General features: G+C 54.2%; 2 protein-coding genes across 20 annotated transcripts in view; one reads left to right on the forward strand and one right to left on the reverse strand.

Annotated features, from left to right (window-relative positions):
* Positions 1–10,717, reverse strand: part of LOC122172788 (zinc finger protein OZF-like) — a 54,951-nt gene extending 44,234 nt beyond the window's left edge. For 8 of the 18 annotated variants that reach the window (XR_010593152.1, XR_010593150.1, XR_010593149.1 and 5 more), the window contains exons 1-3: positions 10,501–10,717; positions 5,417–5,505; positions 4,619–4,745 (exon numbers count right to left, since the gene is read on the reverse strand). Coding sequence is in view for 12 of the 18 variants with exons in the window: in XM_065569774.1 (XP_065425846.1) it covers positions 4,619–4,745; positions 5,417–5,505; positions 10,501–10,717 (433 nt within the window). In the remaining 6 variants the exon portion in view is untranslated. Of the gene's footprint in view, positions 1–4,618; positions 4,746–5,412; positions 5,506–7,670; positions 7,779–10,287 lie in introns of all 18 variants that reach the window. The other 10 variants (XM_065569769.1, XM_065569765.1, XR_010593151.1 and 7 more) reach the window with 10 other exon arrangements.
* LOC101943180 (zinc finger protein 135-like) overlaps positions 10,716–20,351 on the forward strand; it is a 34,026-nt gene continuing 24,390 nt past the window's right edge. The window contains exon 1 of one of the 2 annotated variants that reach the window (XM_065569739.1): positions 10,716–10,887. In XM_065569739.1, the coding sequence (XP_065425811.1) occupies positions 10,716–10,887 (172 nt within the window). Of the gene's footprint in view, positions 10,888–11,922; positions 12,008–20,351 lie in introns of those variants that run through there. The other variant, XM_065569738.1, reaches the window with a different exon arrangement.

Raw genomic sequence — 20,351 nt, forward strand, 5'->3', positions numbered from 1 at the left:
TTTTCCTGATTAGTTGTAGCTAAATTTCCCCACCATCATATTGTACGTATAGTTGGGGTTATTTTTTCCAATGTGCATTACTTTATATTTATCCACATTAAATTTCATAGGCCATTTTGTTGCCCATTCACTTAGTTTTGTGAGATCTTTTTGAAGTTCTTCACAGTCTGGTTTGGTCTTAACTATCTTGAGCAGTTTAGTATTTGCAAAATCTGCAAATTTTGCCATATCACTGTTTACCCCTTTCTCCAGATTATTTATGAATAAGTTGAATAGGATTGATCCTAGGACTGACCCTTGGGGAACACCACTAGTTACTCCTCTCCATTCTGAAAATTTACCATTTATTACTACCCTTTTTTCCCTGTCTTTAACTAGTTCTCAATCCATGAAAAGATCTTCCCTCTTATCCCATGACAGCTTAATTTATGTAAGAGACTTTGGTGAGGGACCTTGTCAAAGGCTTTCTGGACAGTGTCCACTGGATCCCCATTGTCCACATGTTTGTTGACACCTTCAAAGAACTCTAATAGATTAGTAAGACATGATTTCCCTTTACAGAAACCATGTTGACTTTTGACCAACAATTTTTGTTCTTCTATGTGCCTAACAATTTTATTCTTTACTATTGTTTCAACTAATTTGCGTGGTACAGACGTTGGACTTCCTGGTCTGTAATTGCCAGCATCGCCTCTAGAGCCCTTTTTAAATATTGGTGTTACATTAGCATCTTCCAGTCATTGGGTACAGAAGCTGATTTAAAGGACAGGTTACAAACCATAGCTAATAGTTCCTCAATTTCACATTTGAGTTCTTTCAGAACTCTTGGGTAAATACCATCTGGTTCCGATGATTTGTTACAGTTAAGTTTATCAATTAGTTCCAAAACTTCTTCTAGTGACACTTCAATATGTGCCAGTTCCTCAGATTTGTCACCCACAAAAGGTTTGGGAATCTCCCTAACATCCTCAGCCATGAAGACTGAAGCAAAGAATGCATTTAGTTTCTCTGCAATGACTTTATCGTCTTTAAGCATTCCTTTTGTATCTCGATCGTTCAGGGGCCCCACTGGTTGTTTAGCAGGCTTCCTGCTTTCGATTTACTTAAAAAACATTTTGTGGTTACCTTCTGAATTTTTGGCTAGCTGTTCCTCAAACTCCTTTTTGGCTTTTCTTATTACATTTTTACACTTAATTTGGCAGTGCTTATGCTCCCTTCTATATACCTCACTAGGATTTGACTTTCACTTTTTTAAAAAGATGCCTTTTTATCTCTCACTGTTTCTTTTACATGGTTAAGCCACGCCACAGTGGCTCTTTTTTAGTTCTTTTGCTGTGTTTTTTAATTTGGGGTATACATTGAAGTTGGGCCTCTAACATTGTGTTTTTGAAAAGTGTCCATGCAGCTTGCAGGGATTTCACTCTAGTCATTGTACCTTTGAATTTCTGTTTAACTAACCCCTCATTTTTGCATAGTTCCCCTTTCTGAAATTAAATGCCACAGTGTTGAGCTGTTGAGGTGTTCTGCCCACCACAGGAATTTTAAATGTTCTTATATTATGGTCACTATTTCCAAGCCGTCCTGTTATAGTTACCTCTTGGACCAGCTCCTGCGCTCCACTTAGGATTAAATCGAGAGTTGCTTCTCCCCTTGCGGGTTCTTGTACCAGCTGCTCCAAGAAGCAGTCATTTAAAGTATCAACAAATTTTGTCTCTGCATTTTGTCCTGAGGTGACATGTCAATATGGGGATAATTGAAATCCCCCACTATTATGGAGTTCTTTATTTTGATAGCATTTCATCCTCACTATCACGGTCTTTGACAGGTGGTCGATAATAGATCCCTATTGTTGTATTCTTATTAGAGCATGGAATTACTATCCATAGAGAGTCTATGGAACATGCAGTTTCATTTAAGATTTTTACATCATTTGAGCCTACATTTTCTTTAACATACAGTGCCATTCCCCCCCTTCTCCCCCCACCCCCGAGTATGACCTGCTCTGTCCTTCCGACATATTTTGTACCCTGGAATGATTGTGTCCCACTGATTGTCCTCACTCCACCAGGTTTCTGTAATGCCTATTATGTCAATATCCTGTTTTAACACGAGGCACTCTAATTCACCCATCTTATTATTTAGACTTCTAGCATTTGTGTACAACCACTTATCACTGTTTATTTGTCTGCCCTTTTCTGATGTGTCAGATTCTTTCGTGTGTGAATGCTTCTCCTCTGATCTGGCCCCTACTTTATCCTCTTCCAGCCTCTCTTCCTGACTAAAACTATAAAATCTCTATCACTAGACTCTCCTCCAAGAGAAGTCTCCGTCCCATCCACCTGCTCCTCTGCAGCCATCGGCTTTCTCCCATCTCTTAGTTTAAAAACTGCTCTGCAACCTTTTTAATGTTAAGTGCCAGCAGTCTGGTTCCACTTTGGTTTAGGTGGAGCCCATCCTTCCTGTATAGGCTCCCCACATCCCAAAAGTTTCCCCAGTTCCTAATAAATCTAAACCCCTCCTCTCTACACCATTGTCTCATCCACGCATTGAGACTCTGAAGCTCTGCCTGCGTACTTGGCCCTGCATGTGGAACTGGAAGCATTTCTGAGAATGCCACCATAGAGGTCCTGGATTTCAATCTCTTTCCTAGCAGCCTAAATTTGGCCTCCAGGACGTCTCGCCTATCCTTCCTTATGTCATTGGTACCTACATGTTCCACGACCACCGGCTCCTCCCCAGCACTACACAAATCTATCTAGATGCCTCGAGAGATCCGCAATCTTTGCACCAGGCAGGCAAGTCACCATATGGTTTTCCCCGTCTTCACAAACCCAGCTATCCTTGTTTCTAATGATCGAATCTCCCATTACTAACAGCTGCCTTTTCTTAATGACTGGAGTTCCCTCCCCACGGCGAGGTAACCTCAGAGCAAGCGGTTACCCCAACACCATCTGGAAAGAGGGTCCCAACTACGGGAAGGTTTCCCTCTGCTCCCATTGACTGCTCTGCTCCCCTGGGCCTTTCATCCTCCTCAACAGTGCAAGGGCTGTCTGACCGGAGGTGGGAGAAATCTACAGTGTCCCGGAAAGCCTCATCAGCGTCCTTCTCTACCTCCCTTAGCGTCTCCAGTTCCACCACCCTGGCCTCCAAAGCCTCCACGCTGTCTGAGGGCCAGGAGCTCCTTGCACCGAATACACACATACGCCACCCGCCCACAGGGCAGGTAATCATACATGCTACATTGAGTGCAATAAACAGGATAGCCCCCACTCTGCTGCTGGCCTTCTGTCTGTATTCTCTCTTACAGCTACCTAGGTTAACAATAGGGGTTTTGTTTAAATCAAAATGTTTGTATTATAGCTTTAAATGTTTTAAAGAATGGCAAGAGTACCTCGCCCCCTTCCCACTCCCCTTCCAAACTCCGTCACGAAACTCCCTGTTAGCAGCCCTGGTCGCAAAACTCCCTGTTCGCCTGCTCACTGCTTTACTAAGGACTCCCCTATCACATACCCCCCCTCATCCCCAGCCCCTGCTGTGAGCCACTCAGGGTAGGGGGCTGGGAGCACCCCCCTGGCCCCAGCCCACACCCCCAGTCCTCAGACTGGACTCCTGCACCCCCCCACACACACCCCCAGCCAGCCCCCTGCTCTCCCCACATATATCCAGCTCTCACACCCCATGCCCTGATTCCTGGACCTGACCCCACCCCCACACCCTAGCTCCTGGACAGACCCTGGACACCAACCTCCAGCCTGCTCCTGCACCCGAATTCCCTCCTAGACCCTGCCCCCCAGCCCTGAGCCCCCTCACACACCCTAAATACTGGCCAGTCCCCGCACCCCAATGTTTTTTACATTTTTTTTATAAAGGGCTCTTATCCAAAGCACTTTACAATAGTTAGCTAACAGTATAAACAATATTTGGAAAGATCATTAAGTGGTGCACTGAGACCCTCAGCGATTTTCAACTGGTCTGTAGAAAAATCAGTTGGACTACAAGAACAATCAAGGTACCTCACTTTATTTTCATTTACTTCCTATCACTACAGGAGGAGGATGAAGAAAAAAAAGAATGAAAAATCAGGGTGGGGGGATAAGAGAGAATGTTCTTTTTCTTGCCTGGGTCCCAAGGAGGAGCCCCCAAAATGAAGCTGAGCACAGGGCCCCACTAACGCTAAAACTGCCACTGAGCTTCCTTCTCTGGATGCCCCCAGCCAGCATTCAAGGACACACGGAGCGTCTGTGTGATACGCAAGCCTAGACCAGCAGCTCTGACTCCAGCAGCCTGCTCGTTACACCCCAAGCACATTCAGGTTTGGGTGGAGAAGGCTCAGGGTTTGAGAGGTCAGGGGTAGGAAGCTTCTGTTGATTATGCCGCACCTAACGCTCAGTTTTACTTGAGCAAAGAGGAGATATTTGACACTGCGCGATACTGCTCCTGTGCGCTGTTCCCAAAGTGTTCTGCAGTGGGGGAGGGTCTCAGGTAGTGTGTGTGTCTGTCTCACTGGCATATTGGGGTGATGCTGAAATTGGGCAGAGTAGAGGTGGCATTGTGGGGCTGGCGTGAAACTTAACTCTTCTTTTCCCCTTCCAAGAACCGAGGGGACGGGAATCCTTACCCAGCGAGGTCACGTTCTCATAGTTCTCCTGCATGACATCCCAGTAGAGGGCTCTCTGAGTGGGGTCCAGCAGAGCCCATTCTTCCGTGGTGAAATACACAGCCACCTCCTCGAAGGTCACCGACCCCTGAAAGACCAAGAGTCCAACACTCAGTACCTGCTGCTCCACTCACAGTCCCACTATTTGTGGGGGAGAGGAACCCATCAAAGGGAAGCCCTGGGTGGATTGCAGTCAGAGTGCCACTCCCACCCTGCTCAGAGCATCCAGGAAACACCAAGGTGAGGGAACCAAGAGAGAGCCCCTCTGCTCTCCCAGCAGATCCATCACACACCTACTAGCCACAGACCGATAAAGGAGATGGAGCCCTGAGCAGGGTCCAGGAAGCCCAACACCCGCCCCATTCTGAAGAGCTGAATATGAAGGGAGGGGAATCTCCCCTAAGCCGGACTGGTGGGTGCCCCCTTCCTATCTCACATCAGCCACTGGTTAGTCAGATCAGCCTTCAGTACTACGAGTCTGGTCAGTTTTTCTAGCCTCATGTACCTGGGTTATTTTCTGTTCAACAAATTAGGTCATTTCCACCAAAGCTCATGGGTCTGTTCCTAGAATCTAGGCCACTTATTAAACAACTCCCAGCAGGTTTGCCACACCCTGTCCTCCTCCATTTCTCCACCCTGTGCATTTCCTGCCCCACTCCAACCTCCAAACCAGACTGAGAAAACCTTCCCATATCCGGTGTATTTGCTGCCCCCCTCCCACCTGCAGGAACCCATCAGCAACCCCCTGATAATACCTGCCTGGACTGACTCCTCTGCAGCCATTTCTCTCCCCTGTCCCATGGGAGGATGGGATGAACTGGAGCGAAACATGGACGTCATTCTGCAGCCTGGCAGGGTGAGAAGGGCAGTTGCGGAGGTTTCAGAACAGGCTTTAATTAATTTCACAGTATGATTCCCCCAGGCTTTTTCCCTGCAGACAGACATCCTAGAGTCTGCCATGCTGAGAAAAGGCTTGATCTCTTTATACAGTGTAGACTTGGCCCCTCCTGCCAGGCTAAGCCCAGAGACATTTTTAACCTCCCTTCTCCCTCCCCCATCCCATAACAAAGTCTTTGAACCCAATGCTAGAAAAGAACAGAACGAAAGGATTCACTGTGGGGGATTCCCTCAGAAACTGACCCCATGGCAGCCACACCCCAGCAGGAGGGATATGGAGTCAGGAACTGGATTTTCCTCTGTCTGATTCTCATTTTCTCCACAGGAAAGTGACTCTATCCAGGGTGCAGTAATACATCTGTCTGGGCAGATTAGAGATCTGGAAATCTCTCTCAAAACTCTTCTCTCCCACAGCCCCTTTCAGTCTCTCTTTCTCTGTCTCTCTCTTTTTCCCTGTCCTCTCTCCCTGCCTGTCTGCTAGGAAAGTCCAATTCCTGGGTAGTTTGCTCTCCCATCGCTGGATTTGCTCCTGCAATTGCTAATGGGATGAGAAATGAAGGGGGTCTGTTTGTGTAGAGTCATTTTAAGGCCAGACCCCCAGCATTTTCCCTTCCTTTCTTTCAGTTACTTGGAATGTTTGGCTCAGAATTTAGTATTAATAGGGCTCAGGGCTGCCCTATGGGGCTAGTACCAATTGGAGAAAGTTATCACCTGGGCTGGGCAGAGAAGAAGCTTTAATTAAGGTAACTTCCCAGCAGAGAACCTCCGCTGGGGAAGCAGCAGCTGCTAAGCCTGGTCTCCCAGATCACAATGGAGGCTGAAGTGTGTGACCCAGGAAGCTGAACCCCAATATCCTGAGCAGAGAGGGACAGAGTGTTTGAGCAGCTTCCCTCCTCTAGCTCTCTGGGGAGAGCAGCTAATGAGAGCCCCTCCTCACAGGGAAAATTGCTGATCTCATTTGCCTTACTGTCCATCTGGAGTCACTCCTCCTCTTTCCATGCAGTGACTCTTGATTAACCTTCGTCTCAATTAAACCAGATTTCAGAAAGAATGAGTCCAGAATGCTGTGGAAGAGACCATTGTGTAGCAGTGCTAACCCCCTTCCCACCTCCCTCGCCCCTCAGATTAAGAACAAGGACTGGGGGGCACTAATTTTCCAAACAGAACCGAAAATTCCTGATGTTTTCAAAAGAGAAGAAAAGGAAAACCTGTGATTTCACACTAACAGTGTTTGATAAGTGGATAGAAAGTTATCACAGTGACAGGGCATGTGACTGGGGAATGCCGGGCAGTGCTTGGAGCCAGGACTCTGGCACAAGTTGATCAGAAAGAAGAATCATGGTTAGTAGCAGTTGCCAGAGCCCACAGGCAGGGGCCCCAGACAGCCCCCAGCCAGGGTCCCACCAGATATTCCCTGGGACGCAGCCCCCAGAGTCCCTGGCCAGGGACCCCAGATACCCCTCAAAGCCCCACCGGCCAGGGAATCCCCACCACACCATGACTGCCAGGTTGGGAATCCCAAAGGGTTCCCCCCACCAAGAGCCCCTAGCAGCCAGGGACCCCCGCAAGGGAACCCCCCACTGGCAACTCAGTCCCTCACTGCCTGCCTAGGACCCCCCCCCCCCCGCCCTCCAGCAGGATCTGCCATGCTGTTTGTAAAGCATCAGGGGGTCCCGCTGGGCAGAGGAGGGGGTCCCAGACAGAGGGACCACTCACTCTGCTTCCCTGGCATTCTGTGACCTAGTGCCAGAGCTCCGCCTCCCCACCCCCCACCAGCTCTGTGCACCGGACATGGCAACGATTGCAGGAGCCAGCGGGGGAAGCCCAGACACAGCCCCTGGCACAGCACCAGGCTCCCTCTAACCCCCGTCCCGCCTCCCCAAGAGACGCCCACCTCCGCTGTTCTGCAGCCAAGAGGCCCCCAGCGACACCCACCTCCAGGACCCATAGCCTCAGGGCTGGGCACATCAGAACCACCCTCCCAAACCTCCAGAACCCACCAACTTGATTAGGGTACCCCCTGCCCAGTCACCCAAACACCTCCCCCTACCATAATGCCCCTTCTGCTGCAATCTCCCCACACAGACATCCCTTGCCCCCAGAGCAACAGTGTTACCTCACAGTGTCTGAGAAGTGGATAGAAAGTTATCACCACCCCCTGCTGGCCAGTCACACAGGCAGAGGGAGCCCTGGGGGATGCCTCTTGAACAGGGGAATGGAAGGCCTGGAGGGCAAGAAAGGTAAGAAATGTCCATGGCCTGTCACTAGCAAATAATGGCCATGGATCCACCCCAGATGTGGCTACATCTTAGCACTGCGGGAATCAACCCCTCATGGAGACCATTTGTCATGCGGTTTGGGAAACTTCTGGACCCAGGCTGCACTCAGAGCGACCTCCTCATCCCGTGCCAGCTGGAGAAAAGAAAAGGGTCCAGCCAACTCTCCTGTTTCCAGGTGGGGGCCACTGATCCCCAAACAGGGGGAGGCCTCTGGCTTTGATGTGTATTAAATATGTGGCTGGTCTCTTTTATCAGCAAAGATTTTAACAGAGATAAAGGGGGGAAGAAATGATTCTCAAATGAGAGGGGAAAGATAATCACTGGGCAATTTAATCCCCTGCATCCTCCAGGATGGAGAATGACTCAGGGCAACAGGTTCCCTCCAAGGAAGGAGAAGTTGCTGGGATTGAGAAACATGGGGAACAGCCCCAAACATGAAAGGATTTTTAATTGACATTTGATAATAACGTAGAAACAAAAGAGAAAGGCTGGAAATCTGAGAGATTTTGGATCAATTTTGCCAATAATAGAGAGGAAAGCGGAAAATCAGAGGGATTTTATATCAGTTGTTGATATGAGGTAAAATCTGAGTGTTTCCCATCAATATTTGTTAAATGAATACAGAAGAAATGGGCACCATTTTATATCCATGTTCAAGAATCTGAGAAAAGGTGTAAATCTGAGATTTTCTTTGTATTTTATAATTAGAAAGACAGGCAAAAATCTCAGGGCATATTCAATTAGAAATAGACAACTAGAGAGAAGTGGGGCAAATGTTTAGGGTATTTTACATCAATATTTGAGATTTGCAGAGAAAACGTGTTACGAAGTATGCAATTGAAGGTGGAAAATCAGAATTATGGAGAGACCAGGGGGAAATCAGGAGAGACGAGAGAGGTGATCATTTGAGGGGAAAGGGGGGAATCTCCCCGGATTTTATAGCCACGTGTGAGCTGATGAAAGAGAAAAGGGGAAGAATTAGAGAAAATTTGTATCAAGGGGTGGGAGGCAAGTGGCACAAACAGGGACAGGATCCAATTAACCACCCCATCCACCCACCAACCACTTCTCCCCCCGGGGATTTCCTGGCTGCACAGAAACAGTTCAATACCCCTCCTCCCCCGCGTCCCACTGACCTTCTCTCCCACCCCCCGCAACTCTGGGTTCTCCCCGCCCCCATCTAGGGTGACCAGATGTCCCGATTTTATAGGGATAGTCCCAATATTTGGGGTTTTGTCTTATATAGGTGCCTATTACCCCCCACCCCGTCCCGATTTTTCATACTTACTATCTTAGGGTTACCATACGTCCTCTTTTTCCCGAACATGTCTGGCTTTTCGGCACTCAAACCCCCGTCCGGGGGGAATTGCCAAAAAGCCGAACATGTCCAGGAAAATGGCGGCTCTGCTCCTCCCCTGACTCTTCGGCTCTCTTTAAGAGCCGAGCTGCCCGAGCGCTATGGGCTTCAGGCAGCCCCCTTGCCTCTGGACCCCAGCCGGGCACTTCCCCTCCCGGGCACTTCCCCTCCCGGGCTCCGGCGGGGCACGGTCCGGAGGCATGGGGGGCTGCCCGAAGCCGGTGGCGCTGAGGCAGCTCGGCTCTTAAACAGAGCCGAAGAGTCAGGGGAGGAGCAGAGCCTCCAGCCGCAGCGGCTCTGCTCCTCCCCGACTCTTCGGCTCTGTTTAAGAGCCGAGCACTACGGGCTTTGGGCAGCCCCCATACCTCCGGATCCTGCACCGCCGGAGCCCGGGAGGGGAAGTGCCCGGCTGGAGGCGCAGGGTCCGGAGGCATGGGGGCTGCCCGAAGCCGGTAGTGCTCGGGCAGCCCAGCTCTTAAACAGAGCCAGGCTGCCCGAGCGCTGCCGGCTTCGGGCAGCCCCCATGCCTCCGGACCCTGTGCCACCGGAGCCCAGAAGGGGAAGTGCCCGGCTGGGGTCTGGAGGCAAGGGGGCTGCCCAAAGCCCAAGCGCTACCGGCTTCACGATTTGCCGGGCAGCCCCCAGACCCTGCGCCCCCGGCTGGGCACTTCCCCTCCCGGGCTCCAGCTGTGCTGGGCAAGTGCCAGTCGGGGGCGCAGGGTCTAGGGGCTGCCCGGCAAACCATGAAGCCGGTAGCGCTCCGGAAGCCCTTTCCCCGTGGCTGGGAGTGGGAGTGGGCGGAGTTAGGGTGGGAAGGGTCGGGGTTGGGGCCGGGCTGGGGGTGGGGAAAGGGGCGGGGCCAGGGCCCGTGGAGGGTCCTCTTTTTTTATTTAATACATATGGTAACCCTATACTATCTGGTCACCCTACCCCCATCCCTTCGGGCCCCAGTCTCTGCCCCCCCCAGCGGGGAAGTGGACAGATCCTGCTGCAACTCCACTGGGGCTGAGGCAGCTCCGAGACTTCTCCCAGGTTCCCCGGGGCGGAGAGTCACTTTCCTGCCCATCCCCAGCGCCCCCCCGGGATCTCTCACTCACCGGGGGGCTCCGGCCTGGGGCTGCCCAGGGGGCGGGTCCCAGCTGGAGAAAGCCCCCCCGGCCGGGCATGGAGGAGTTAATGCCGGGCTCCCGCCGCACGGACCCCGGGGAGCAGCACCTGCTCAACCCGGAGCCCCGGTTTACACGGAGGTAGCAGCTTTGTTCTCCCGCCCCCACGTGGACTCGCACGGAGCATGCGCAATTTCAGCTCACCTGGGTTGGAGAGGGCGGAAGCACGCCCCGAAGCAGGCTGAGAGATGTAGTTCCTGACTCTGCAGGGAGCGGAAGTGACGTTCGGCTTGGGGTGGGAGGAGGACGAGCTGGGCTGCGAACAACGCACGGGACCCTGCGGTTCTGCCTGGCTCGTGCGGGGCCCTGGGAGCCTCTCCCGGTGCTGGAGAAGAGTTTTGTGTCTCTCGGCTCTGGGCATGCGCAGAGGCAGCGCTCACCCGCTGCTGCTCCCTGGCGCTGCGGGGCCGGGCGGAGCAGGAGGGTCTGTGCCGGGGAGACCCATTAACCCCCCCATGCCCGGCCCGCGCCCTGTTCCCGCTGGGGCCGCCCCGGGCTCTGCCCGCCCCGCTGCGGCGCTGCAGCCTCCAGGTACCGGAGCGAGCCCCGGGGGCGGGGCCGGGCGGTGACTCTGCCCCAGTGTCCGTGGGGGGGACCCGGCATCTCGCAGCGCCGGGATCTGCTCCCTGGGGGCAGCGCCCGCGGGGGGCGCGGAGCTGCTGTCCCCGCAGGAGCCCAACGCCCCCGGGCCCGGCCAGGCTCTGCCCTGGGGCACCACGGGGGAGAACCAGCCCCCACTGGGGTCCCTGCGTGGGGCCGGGCGGGGGCTGCCCGGCGCAGGGGGAGGAGTGAGACCGGGCTGGGAGGAAAAGGGGGGAGGGGCGGACCTGGGAAAAGGGGCAGATGGAAAAATGTCTGTGCAGCCAGCACATGGCAGGGAAAGGAGACGAGCAGGTGACCTCCAAGGAGTGGGGAGAAAAGGGGGGGCTGAGATCCCCTTGGATTTACTACTGCTCTCTCCTGTGGGGACCCTCCATCCTCTTCAGTCCTGCCCCCTTTCTCTCTAGAGAACAATGATCAACATCCATGGTGACTCCCCCTTTCTCTCAAATTCCTGAAAAGTTCTCTGTTCTCCTTCACCGATTGTGCCCCATTTTCTCTCCACTTCACTAGTGGCCAGTTCCAATCTCAGGTCTGGGGTGTTTCCCCCCATTTTTACCTGCAGTGATTTGTCCTTGTTCAGGTAGGAAATCGTTCCCCTGAGTGATTTCTGAACTGGGAAGAGGGTTAATGGCAGAGGCTGGGAGAGCCCTGAGACCTGGGCTGGGCTGGCCACTCTCTGCAGGCAACATAGGCGTGCGCACTGGGTGTGTCGGGAGGGGCCGGATCCGGATGTGGATCCGGCCCCTCAGAGCTTTGGATCCGGCCCGTGGGATTTGTCCCCCGTGGTGCCACAGGCCAGGCGCTGCTTTCAGAAGCAGCTGTCAGGGTACCATGTCTCTGGGGCCGGGGGGGTGGGGGGTGGGGGGTTTGCTCCAGGCACCGCCTCCCGAAGCTCCCATTGGCCGGGAATGGGGAACCGCGGCCAATGGGAGCTTCAGGGGAGGTACCTGGAGGCGTGGCAAAGGGCAGCGTGCAGAGCCCTATGCCGCCCCGCCCCCCCGGGCTGCGCGGCATGGCGCCATGGCAGGCAGGGAGTGTGCTGCTGCGGGTAAGCGACGCCGGGCTGGAGGCCGAACCCCTCTTGCACCCCCCTCCCTGCCCTGAGCCCCCTGCCTGCATCCTGTTGAGCCGGGCTCGCTGCTTTAACAGCCCCATGTGCTTCCCAGCAGCACCAACACAGCCGCTTAAGGTGGCCTGCGGGGGTGCTGCCACAGCCCCCCCCAGGCAGCTGTCCCCCTCCAACGTGCAGGGCCCCAAACCCGCCTGCGGCTCCCCGCGCTGGCCGGGGTGCCGGGCACCACCCGGGGGAGTCAGGCCGTCCCAGAGCCCAGCCCACATTAAGAGGGACCTAGGAGCCAGCAAGCCCGGGGCAGGGGGCGAGCCTGGCCCACAGACCATTTCCCTCCCCCCCTTCCCCCCCTCCCCAGCCTGGCTGCGAGCTCAGCTTCCCAGCGCTGTTCGGGGCACGGTGTATCAGTACAAAGTGCTGCCCTCCCCTTTTGCTACTGGGAGCGGTTTCTGCCACGCAGCGTAGCAGTTTGGTAAACTGTTTGTTAACTTGCTACCGCCTGTCCATGGGGTTGCGAATCAGGAGGAGATGGGGTATGTGGTCAAAAACGATCCCGATCTGCTTCCTGACCGGAGTGGCCGCTTTAATTGCATTCGTGAAACGGGAGGTAGGGTTTGTATGTATAGAGCGTGCCCCTGAGCCCAAGTTGAGACCACAGTGGCCCCTTTTCATTTTTTCCACTGGCTTCTCCTTGCTTAGTTCCAAGAACTGGGCTGCTCATGCACCTGTCACTGGTCCAGGGATGGTTGGAAAACGGGAGGGATGGGGTTGTGGTGGAAAACACTCCCGGTCTGCTTCCTCTGGGGGGATGGTTGCAAAACGGGAGGGATGGGGTTGTGGTGGAAAACACTCCCGGTCTGCTTCCTCTGGGGGGGATGGTTGCGAAACGGGAGGGATGGGGTTGTGGTGGAAAACACTCCCGGTCTGCTTCCTCTGGGGGGATGGTTGCAAAACGGGAGGGATGGGGTTGTGGTGGAAAACACTCCCGGTCTGCTTCCTCTGGGGGGATGGTTGCGAAACGGGAGGGATGGGGTTGTGGTGGAAAACACTCCCGGTCTGCTTCCTCCTGGCTCAGGTGCCAAATTGATCTATTGCATGATTGAGGCATGCTGTTTCACTTTTTTTTGTGTGAATCCGTGAAAAGGGATTTTTTTTACTTTACTCTTCCAATTTGCATCATATACAAAGCAATTTTTGGGGCCCCTTCCATAAAAAAAAGTTGCAATACTCTAGTAACATGTATTTGGAAATGTAAAAAATAACCAGTGAAATACATTCAAAAATTAATTTGTAATAATTTGAAAATACACTAAATCCAACATTTGAAAACATTAAATGCTTTAATGGGATGTAGACATTTGCAGTTACATAATGGGCTCTCGCTGGGTGATGGTGATGGTTGGTGCAAATGGGCTGTCGCTGCCTGGGGGTGGTGCTGCTTGCCCAGGGCTCCGGGGGAGCTGGGCTCTGGGTTGGGGGGCGCCCGGCTCACAGGGGCTGGGCTCAGGGATGTGGGGAGATGGGGTCAGGGGGGTGTCCAGCTCAGAGGGGCTGGGCTTGGAGCTGGGGGTCATGGCTGTGGGGGGATGGGGTCAGGGGGTTCTCCGGCCCCTCCCTTACATGCCGCTTACCCCCTCTACCGGAGCCTCAGCGTGCCACATCCAGGACGCCGGGGGATGGGATGGGGGAAGACGGAAGTGTGGGGAGTCTCCGACATACTCCGGGCCTGGGGCAAATTGCCCCACTTGGCCCCCCCCCCCCCCCCCCCGGGCGGACCTGCTGAATAGTGGTGACTGGGAATGGGCCGGGGGTGGGGGGGAGTATAGCAGATGACAATTTGAGGTGAATATTCTCTTGGCCAGATTCTACTGGGTTTATGGTGATGTGTGCTATGGACTGGAGTGAATAACCAAGAATCTGTTTAATAATTATTCTCTAAATTCAGCTTTCTTCTTTCTCTCTCTGTGAATTATCACTAATTCAAAATAGTGGTGTGCAAGTTGACTGGATAATGATAATAGCATAATCTCTTGTTAGAACATTGTAAACCCTACTACCTGTTTTTTATATAATACACTCACTATACATAATACAAGAAATCCCTGATGTTAGAACCTGGCTATGCCGCTGCTGTAGGGGGCTCATCACCCAGCAGCTGGGGGCCACCATGTGGGCTCGGCAGGGCTGCTGGCCACGGGGTCAATGGCTGTGGGTGGGATCTCAGGAGTCATGTCCCGGGGATATGCCCCACTCCCCAGCACTGCTCCAGCTCTGAGCTATCTCCACTGCCACTGCCTGGGACCTGTGGGGCCCCACCTGACTCCCCAGGGAAAGAGCCACCTGGGATTGGTGCAGAGGCTGGGCCAGTCTCAGCCAGTCCCAGAGGATGGCTGGGGGAGGGGGAGAGTGTGGGAGGCTCAGCTGGGTCCTGTCAGGCATGTGGGTCCTGAGGGAGCCTGGCCCGGGTAGGCCCTGCTCCTGCTCCAGCCTGGCTGATTGCACCCCCAAGGGCAGGAGTTATCCTGCCCCAGGACAAGCTCTGGCTGCGCTGCCGGCTCAGCCTGGCAGACACAGTCACCTCCCATCAGGGCCGGGTATTGTGGCTGGGGGTTAGGGTGTGGGAGAGTAGGTCTCTAGTGGGTCTGGGGGGGTGCTGTGCAGTGGGGGGTGAGGCACTGTGCAGTTGTGGCAGTGGGGCGGTGGGGGGCACTGGGCAGTGAGGGAATCTGTGGGGGGGCTCTGGGCGGGGAGGAGCAGGGCACTGTGCAGTTGTCGGAGGGCTGTGGGGGGTCTACAGCTAGGGGGCACTGGGCAGTGAGAGGATCTGGGGCGGGTTCAGAGTGGTCTGTGGGAGGGCACTGGGCATGGGGGTTTGTGGGGGTCTTTTCACGTATTCACACACAAAAACGTGAAACAGTGCGCCTCAATTGACCAATAGAGATCAATTTGGCACATTAGCCAGGAGGAAGCAGACCGTGAGTGTTTTTGACCACAAACCCCATCCCTCCTGATTCGCAACCCCATGGACCAGTGACAGGTGCATGAGCAGACAAGTCATTGGAAATAAGGAAGGCGGAAGCCAGTGGAAAAAAATGAAAGGGGCCACTCTGGTATGACCTTCGGCTCAGGGGCATGCTAGCCAGGAGGAAGCAGATCGATGAAAGGGGCCACTCTGGTCTCACCTTGGGCTCAGGGGCATGCTCCGTACCCCCAAAACTTACCTCCCTTTTCACGGACTCACACACAAATACGTGAAACAGCGCGCCTCAATCGTACAATAGATCAATTTGTCACATTAGCCAGGAGGAAGCAGATCGACCAAAGGGGCCACTCTGGTATCACCCTTGGGGTCATGGGCCCGCCCCGAAGGGGAAGAAGCATGATGGGAGCACAGGGCCGGGCTGGCCAGTGTGCGTCTGGCAGCTCCCGGTTTGTAAACAGTGCCATTGTACTGGGCTGGGTGGAGCAGGATTGTTCCTGCCGTGCCATGACCCATCTCCCATTGCCCCCGGCCAGCCCGTCGCTCTGAGGACTCTGCTCCCCATGCCCCATGTCCCCATTTCCCCCCTGGGGGACCACAAATATGTTTAGCACCAGGCCCACAAAAAGTTAATCCATCCCTTTTTGGGGTGCAGGCTCTGGGATGGAGTTGGGGTGCAGGAGGGTTGCAGGTTATAGGTAGTTTGAGTGAGGGGTGCAGGCTCTGACCTGGGGCATGGGATTGGGGTACAGGAGGTGGTGCAGACATGTGGGCTCTGGGAGGGAGTTAGCAACTCAGCACGTTATATAAGAGAAATGAACTGCAGTGATTTCATATAGGCATAGAAACTGATAGAAGACACTTTTACATATTCAAAATGTGAGAGGCAGAGTTGGAGGGAGGGGGTGTCTGTACAATATTTCACCGCATTCAGTCTCCTGGCTGGATCAGTAACGTAGCCGTGTACAGGGCTGCCCAGAGGATTCAGGGGGCCTGGGTCAAAGCAATTTTGAGGGCCCCTTCCATAAAAACAGTTGCAATACTATAGTAACATGTATTTTGAAATGTAAAAAATAACCAGTGACATACATTCAAAAATTAATTTGTAATAATTTGAAAATACACTAAATACATTATTTAAAAACATTAAATGCTTTAATGGTATGTATACATTTGCAATTACATAATGGGCTGTTGCTGGGTGATGGTGACGGTTAGGATGGGGTCGGGGGGGGTGCCCCACCCCTTACCATGGCGCTTACCCCCTCTCCTGGAGCCTCAGCGTGCTGCGACCAGGAGCGGCCCCGGACAGCGTTGGAGCCACCGCGCTGCAGTGCGCCAGGGCCGCTCCCGGACGCGGCACGCTGAGGCACCGGGGGAAGACGGAGGCGGGGGCAGCCTCCGACATATTCGTGGGGGCCCCTGCAGAAAATTGCCCCACTTGGCCGCCCCGTCTGGGCGGCCCTGGCCCTGCAACACTTGTTTAGGATAGAGAGGAGCTGCGTTGATTAAGCTTTGACAGGCTAGGAATTGGAGGCCTGTGCCTTTAAGACCCCAGCCCCAGGAACCCGCCCCCTGCTCCAAGGCTGACATGCAGCGTCCCTGTGAGAACAACAAAAACAGCCTCTGCCCCCCCCCACACCCCTAGATTAGCGAGCACAGTGTGTGGCTCATCCCACGGGGTCACTGTTCCCCCCCCTCCCCCTCCCTAAACGGGGGTTTTGTACCCGCACGGGGTCTGGCAGTATCTCCCCCCCCCCCCCCCCCAGCTTAACCCCGGCTCTCACCCCCCCACCACCGATTTTTGCCCTTCAGCCCCTCTTCTGCCGCTAGCTACAGTAGCTTGAACCCCCCCAGGCCAGTAAAATTCTGCCCCCTGCTCAGATCCTGACAGCCCCCCGCTGCGATTTGCCCCCCTTAATCCTTTTAAACCCCCCCAAAGAGGAGGCAGCAAATCGTTAGCAGAAGTAAGGGTAGAGAGAGGGCAGAGAGAGGGCAGTGGCTACAACGAAGGTTACTGGGCATGCTCAGTTCGAGTGAGCATGCTCAGTACACCCAAAGTAGCAAAACGGGAGCAAGAGCACTTTGTGCTGATACACCTGCCCCATACCCTCGGCCTTGAGTCCAGTCCTGGGAGCCCCTGGCCCCTCTACGATCCACCCCGGCTGCCTCTGCCCGGCCTGGCCCCAAGCACCGAGCCCGGCCCCTCTGCCCGGCCCCCGAGCCTTCCCGCCGGGACGGGGGAGCCCAGATCCCCAACCCTGGGCCTGCCTACAAACAGCCTACCCTCCTGCACCCCAACTCCCTGTCCTGAGACCCCCTGCCCTCCAACTCCCTGCCCTGAGCCCCCTGCCTGCACCTTGCACCCCAACCCCCTGCCCCACAACTCCCTGCCCTGAGCCCCCTTGCCCCGCAACCCCCTACCCTGAGCCCCCTCCTGCCCCCAACCCCCTGCCCTGAACCCCCTGCCTGCACCCTGTTCCCCTCCTGCACCCCAACTCCCTGTCCTGAGCCCCCTGCTGCACCTCTCCTGCACCCCAATCCCCTGCCCTGAGCCCCCTCCTGCACTCCGCACCCCTCCTGCACCCCAACCCCCTTCCCTGAGCCCCCTCCTACACCCCACACCCCTTCTCTGCCCCAATCCCTTGCCCTGAGCCCCTTCCTGCACACAGCACCCCCTCCCACGCCCTGCCCTTTATGATGTTCGCCTTTAAAAAAAAAATTCCCTGGGTGCACACCCTAATGAAATGTGCTGCACACGCCTACGGCAGGCAACAGGGCATGGAAAGATCCAGGAAGGGAAGGGGGAGGAGCAAGTGTCCCCCATGGAGACTGCCCAGCCCCAGGTTTCCCAATCCCAGCTACGTCCCCCTCCCCCACCCTACCCAACCCAGCAGTCTCCCCAAGACACCGCCTGCTAGTCATATTCCCAGACCCCACTGCCTGCCCCTCCCCACAGCCAGTGACCACCTCACTCCAGCCCCAGTCCTTTCCCCTGTGAAAGTCACATCACCCAGGGCTCCCTGCCAGCCATGTGAATGTGAAGCAAGAAGAATCCATCCTGTTCTGTTGTTGATTGAATATCGCTGTATAATCCCCTCCAATTTCCCCCCTTTTCTTTCAAACTGTCAAATGGTGACATAAAATCTCCCCAGATGTTGGTGCTTCTCTCTTATATTGGGAAATATTTACTTTGTGCCCCATTTTCTCCTCAGTTCTGAAATACTGGTATCAAATTCATGAAAATCTTCCTGCTTTTCTCTCCAAGTGTTTGAGTGAGATCAGGGTTCTTATCGTACTGAGCATGGCACAGGCCTTGCCTGAGAACAGGTCCCCCAGTGTGCTGGACGCTGTAGAGACCCCATCTGACATCAGGACCCCCATTGTGCTGGGTAAAACTGAGACCTGGACCGAGATCACAGCCCCCCTTGTGCCGGGAAGTGCACGACTGTGGCCCAGATTGCTGCCTCCATTGTGCTGGGCACTTCAGAGACCCCGACTGAGATCTGTGTCCCCGTTGGGCCTGGCACTGCACTGACCCCGACCCAGATAACACGCCACCACTGTACTGGGCACAGCACAGACCCTGACAGAGATCTTGCCCCCACATTTTGCCAGATGCTGCAGGGACCCCAAACAAAATCAGGGATCCTGTAATGCCGGGCGTTGCAGAGACCCTGACGGAGGTCAGGCCCCCTGTTGTGCAGGGCTCTGCACAGACACTGACCAAGATCAGGGTCCCCATGTGACAGGAGCTGAACAGATACCAAGGGTATCTCTACCCTGCCATTAAAAACCCACAGCTGGCCCATACTAGCTGTCTCAGGCTCACAGGGGTCAGGCTAAGGGGCTGTTTAATTGCAGTGTAGAGTCTGGGCTTGGGCTGGAGCTAAGCTGTAAGACCCTGTGAGGTGGGAGGGTGCCAGACCTTAGGCTGCAGCCCAAGCCGGAACATCTACACAACAATTAAACAGCCCCACAGCCTGAGCTGTGTGAGCCCAAGTCAGCGGGCACGGGCCAGCCGCTGGTGTCTAACTGCAGTGTAGACATGCCCACAGTGACAGAGTCTCCTTGCCACAAAAAGCTCAAAAGCTAAATAGGCAAGTGATGGGCGGCTGCTCTCTATTTTACAGATGGGGAAACTGAAGCTCAAAGAGCTGATGTAATTTGCTCAAGTTTGCATGGAGAATTTGGGGCAAAACTGGGAACTGAACCCAGATTGTTTGAATTCTTGCCTCTCCCCTTTTCCGCAAGTCCAGCTTGTCTGTGTACAGCATTGTTTTGGTCTGTGTTTGCATTGCATTGGCTTCCAGGGGAGGCTGTGGAATTTCCTTCATTGGAGGTTTTTTAAGAGAGGTTAGAGGTATACCAGTCTGGGAATGTCTAGGGATACTTGGTCCTGCCTCAGCACAGGAGGCTTAAGTAAACAACATCTCAAGATCCCTTCCATGTCTACATTGAAATAATTCTCATTTGTGCTGTGTCCTGTTCTACGCTGAGCTGTTTTGCATGGTGCCATTTGAAACTCCGATTGCACCGTGCTGTGTTGCATAGTTTTATAGTGCATTGTTTTGCCTCAGCTTGTTTCTTGTCTGTATTGTGTTGATTTGAGTAGAGCTCTTTTCCATTGTGTGCTTTTCTTTTAGGGTGTGTTAGTTTGCATTGCATTGCATTCTTCTCCTTTGTATTGTGTAATTTTATGCTGTGGAGTGTAGTTTTTTGTTGTTTTTTAGAATTGCCTGACATTATGTTATGGTCGGGTTTCTTCTGTATGTTGTGTTTTTATACGTATATATTACAAAGCATCATAGAAATGTAGGGCTGAACAGGACCTCAAGATGTCATCAAGTCAAGCTCTCTCTGCCAAGGCAGGACCAAGTATATGTAGATTTTCTCTGACAGAGGTTTGTCCCAGGGCTGCCCAGAGGATTCAGGGGACCTGGAGTCTTCGGCGGCGGGGGTCCTTCCACTCCGGGTCTTCGGGGCACTTAGGTGGCGGGTCCCGGAGCGAGTGAAGGACCTGCCACCGAATTGCCGCTGAAGGCCCGGAGTGGAAGGAGCCCTCGTTGACGAAGACCCGGAGGGGAAGAAGCTCCGGGTCTTCAGCAGCAGGTCCTTCACTCGCTCCGGGTGTGTTCGGCGGCACTGAAGGACCTGCCACCAAAGACCCGCCGAAAACTCTTGTGGGGGCCACTGCAGGACCCAGGGCCTGGGGCAAATTGCCCCAATTGCCCCCCCTCTGGGCGGCCCTGGTTTGTCCTACCTGCTCTTAAAAACTTCCAGGGAAAGGGATTCCACAGCCACCCTTGTAAGACTATTCCAGAGCTGAACTACCTTAGCTCT

This window comes from Chrysemys picta, chromosome 16 (assembly GCF_011386835.1).
Source record: "Chrysemys picta bellii isolate R12L10 chromosome 16, ASM1138683v2, whole genome shotgun sequence".
Lineage (NCBI taxonomy): Eukaryota > Metazoa > Chordata > Testudines > Emydidae > Chrysemys > Chrysemys picta.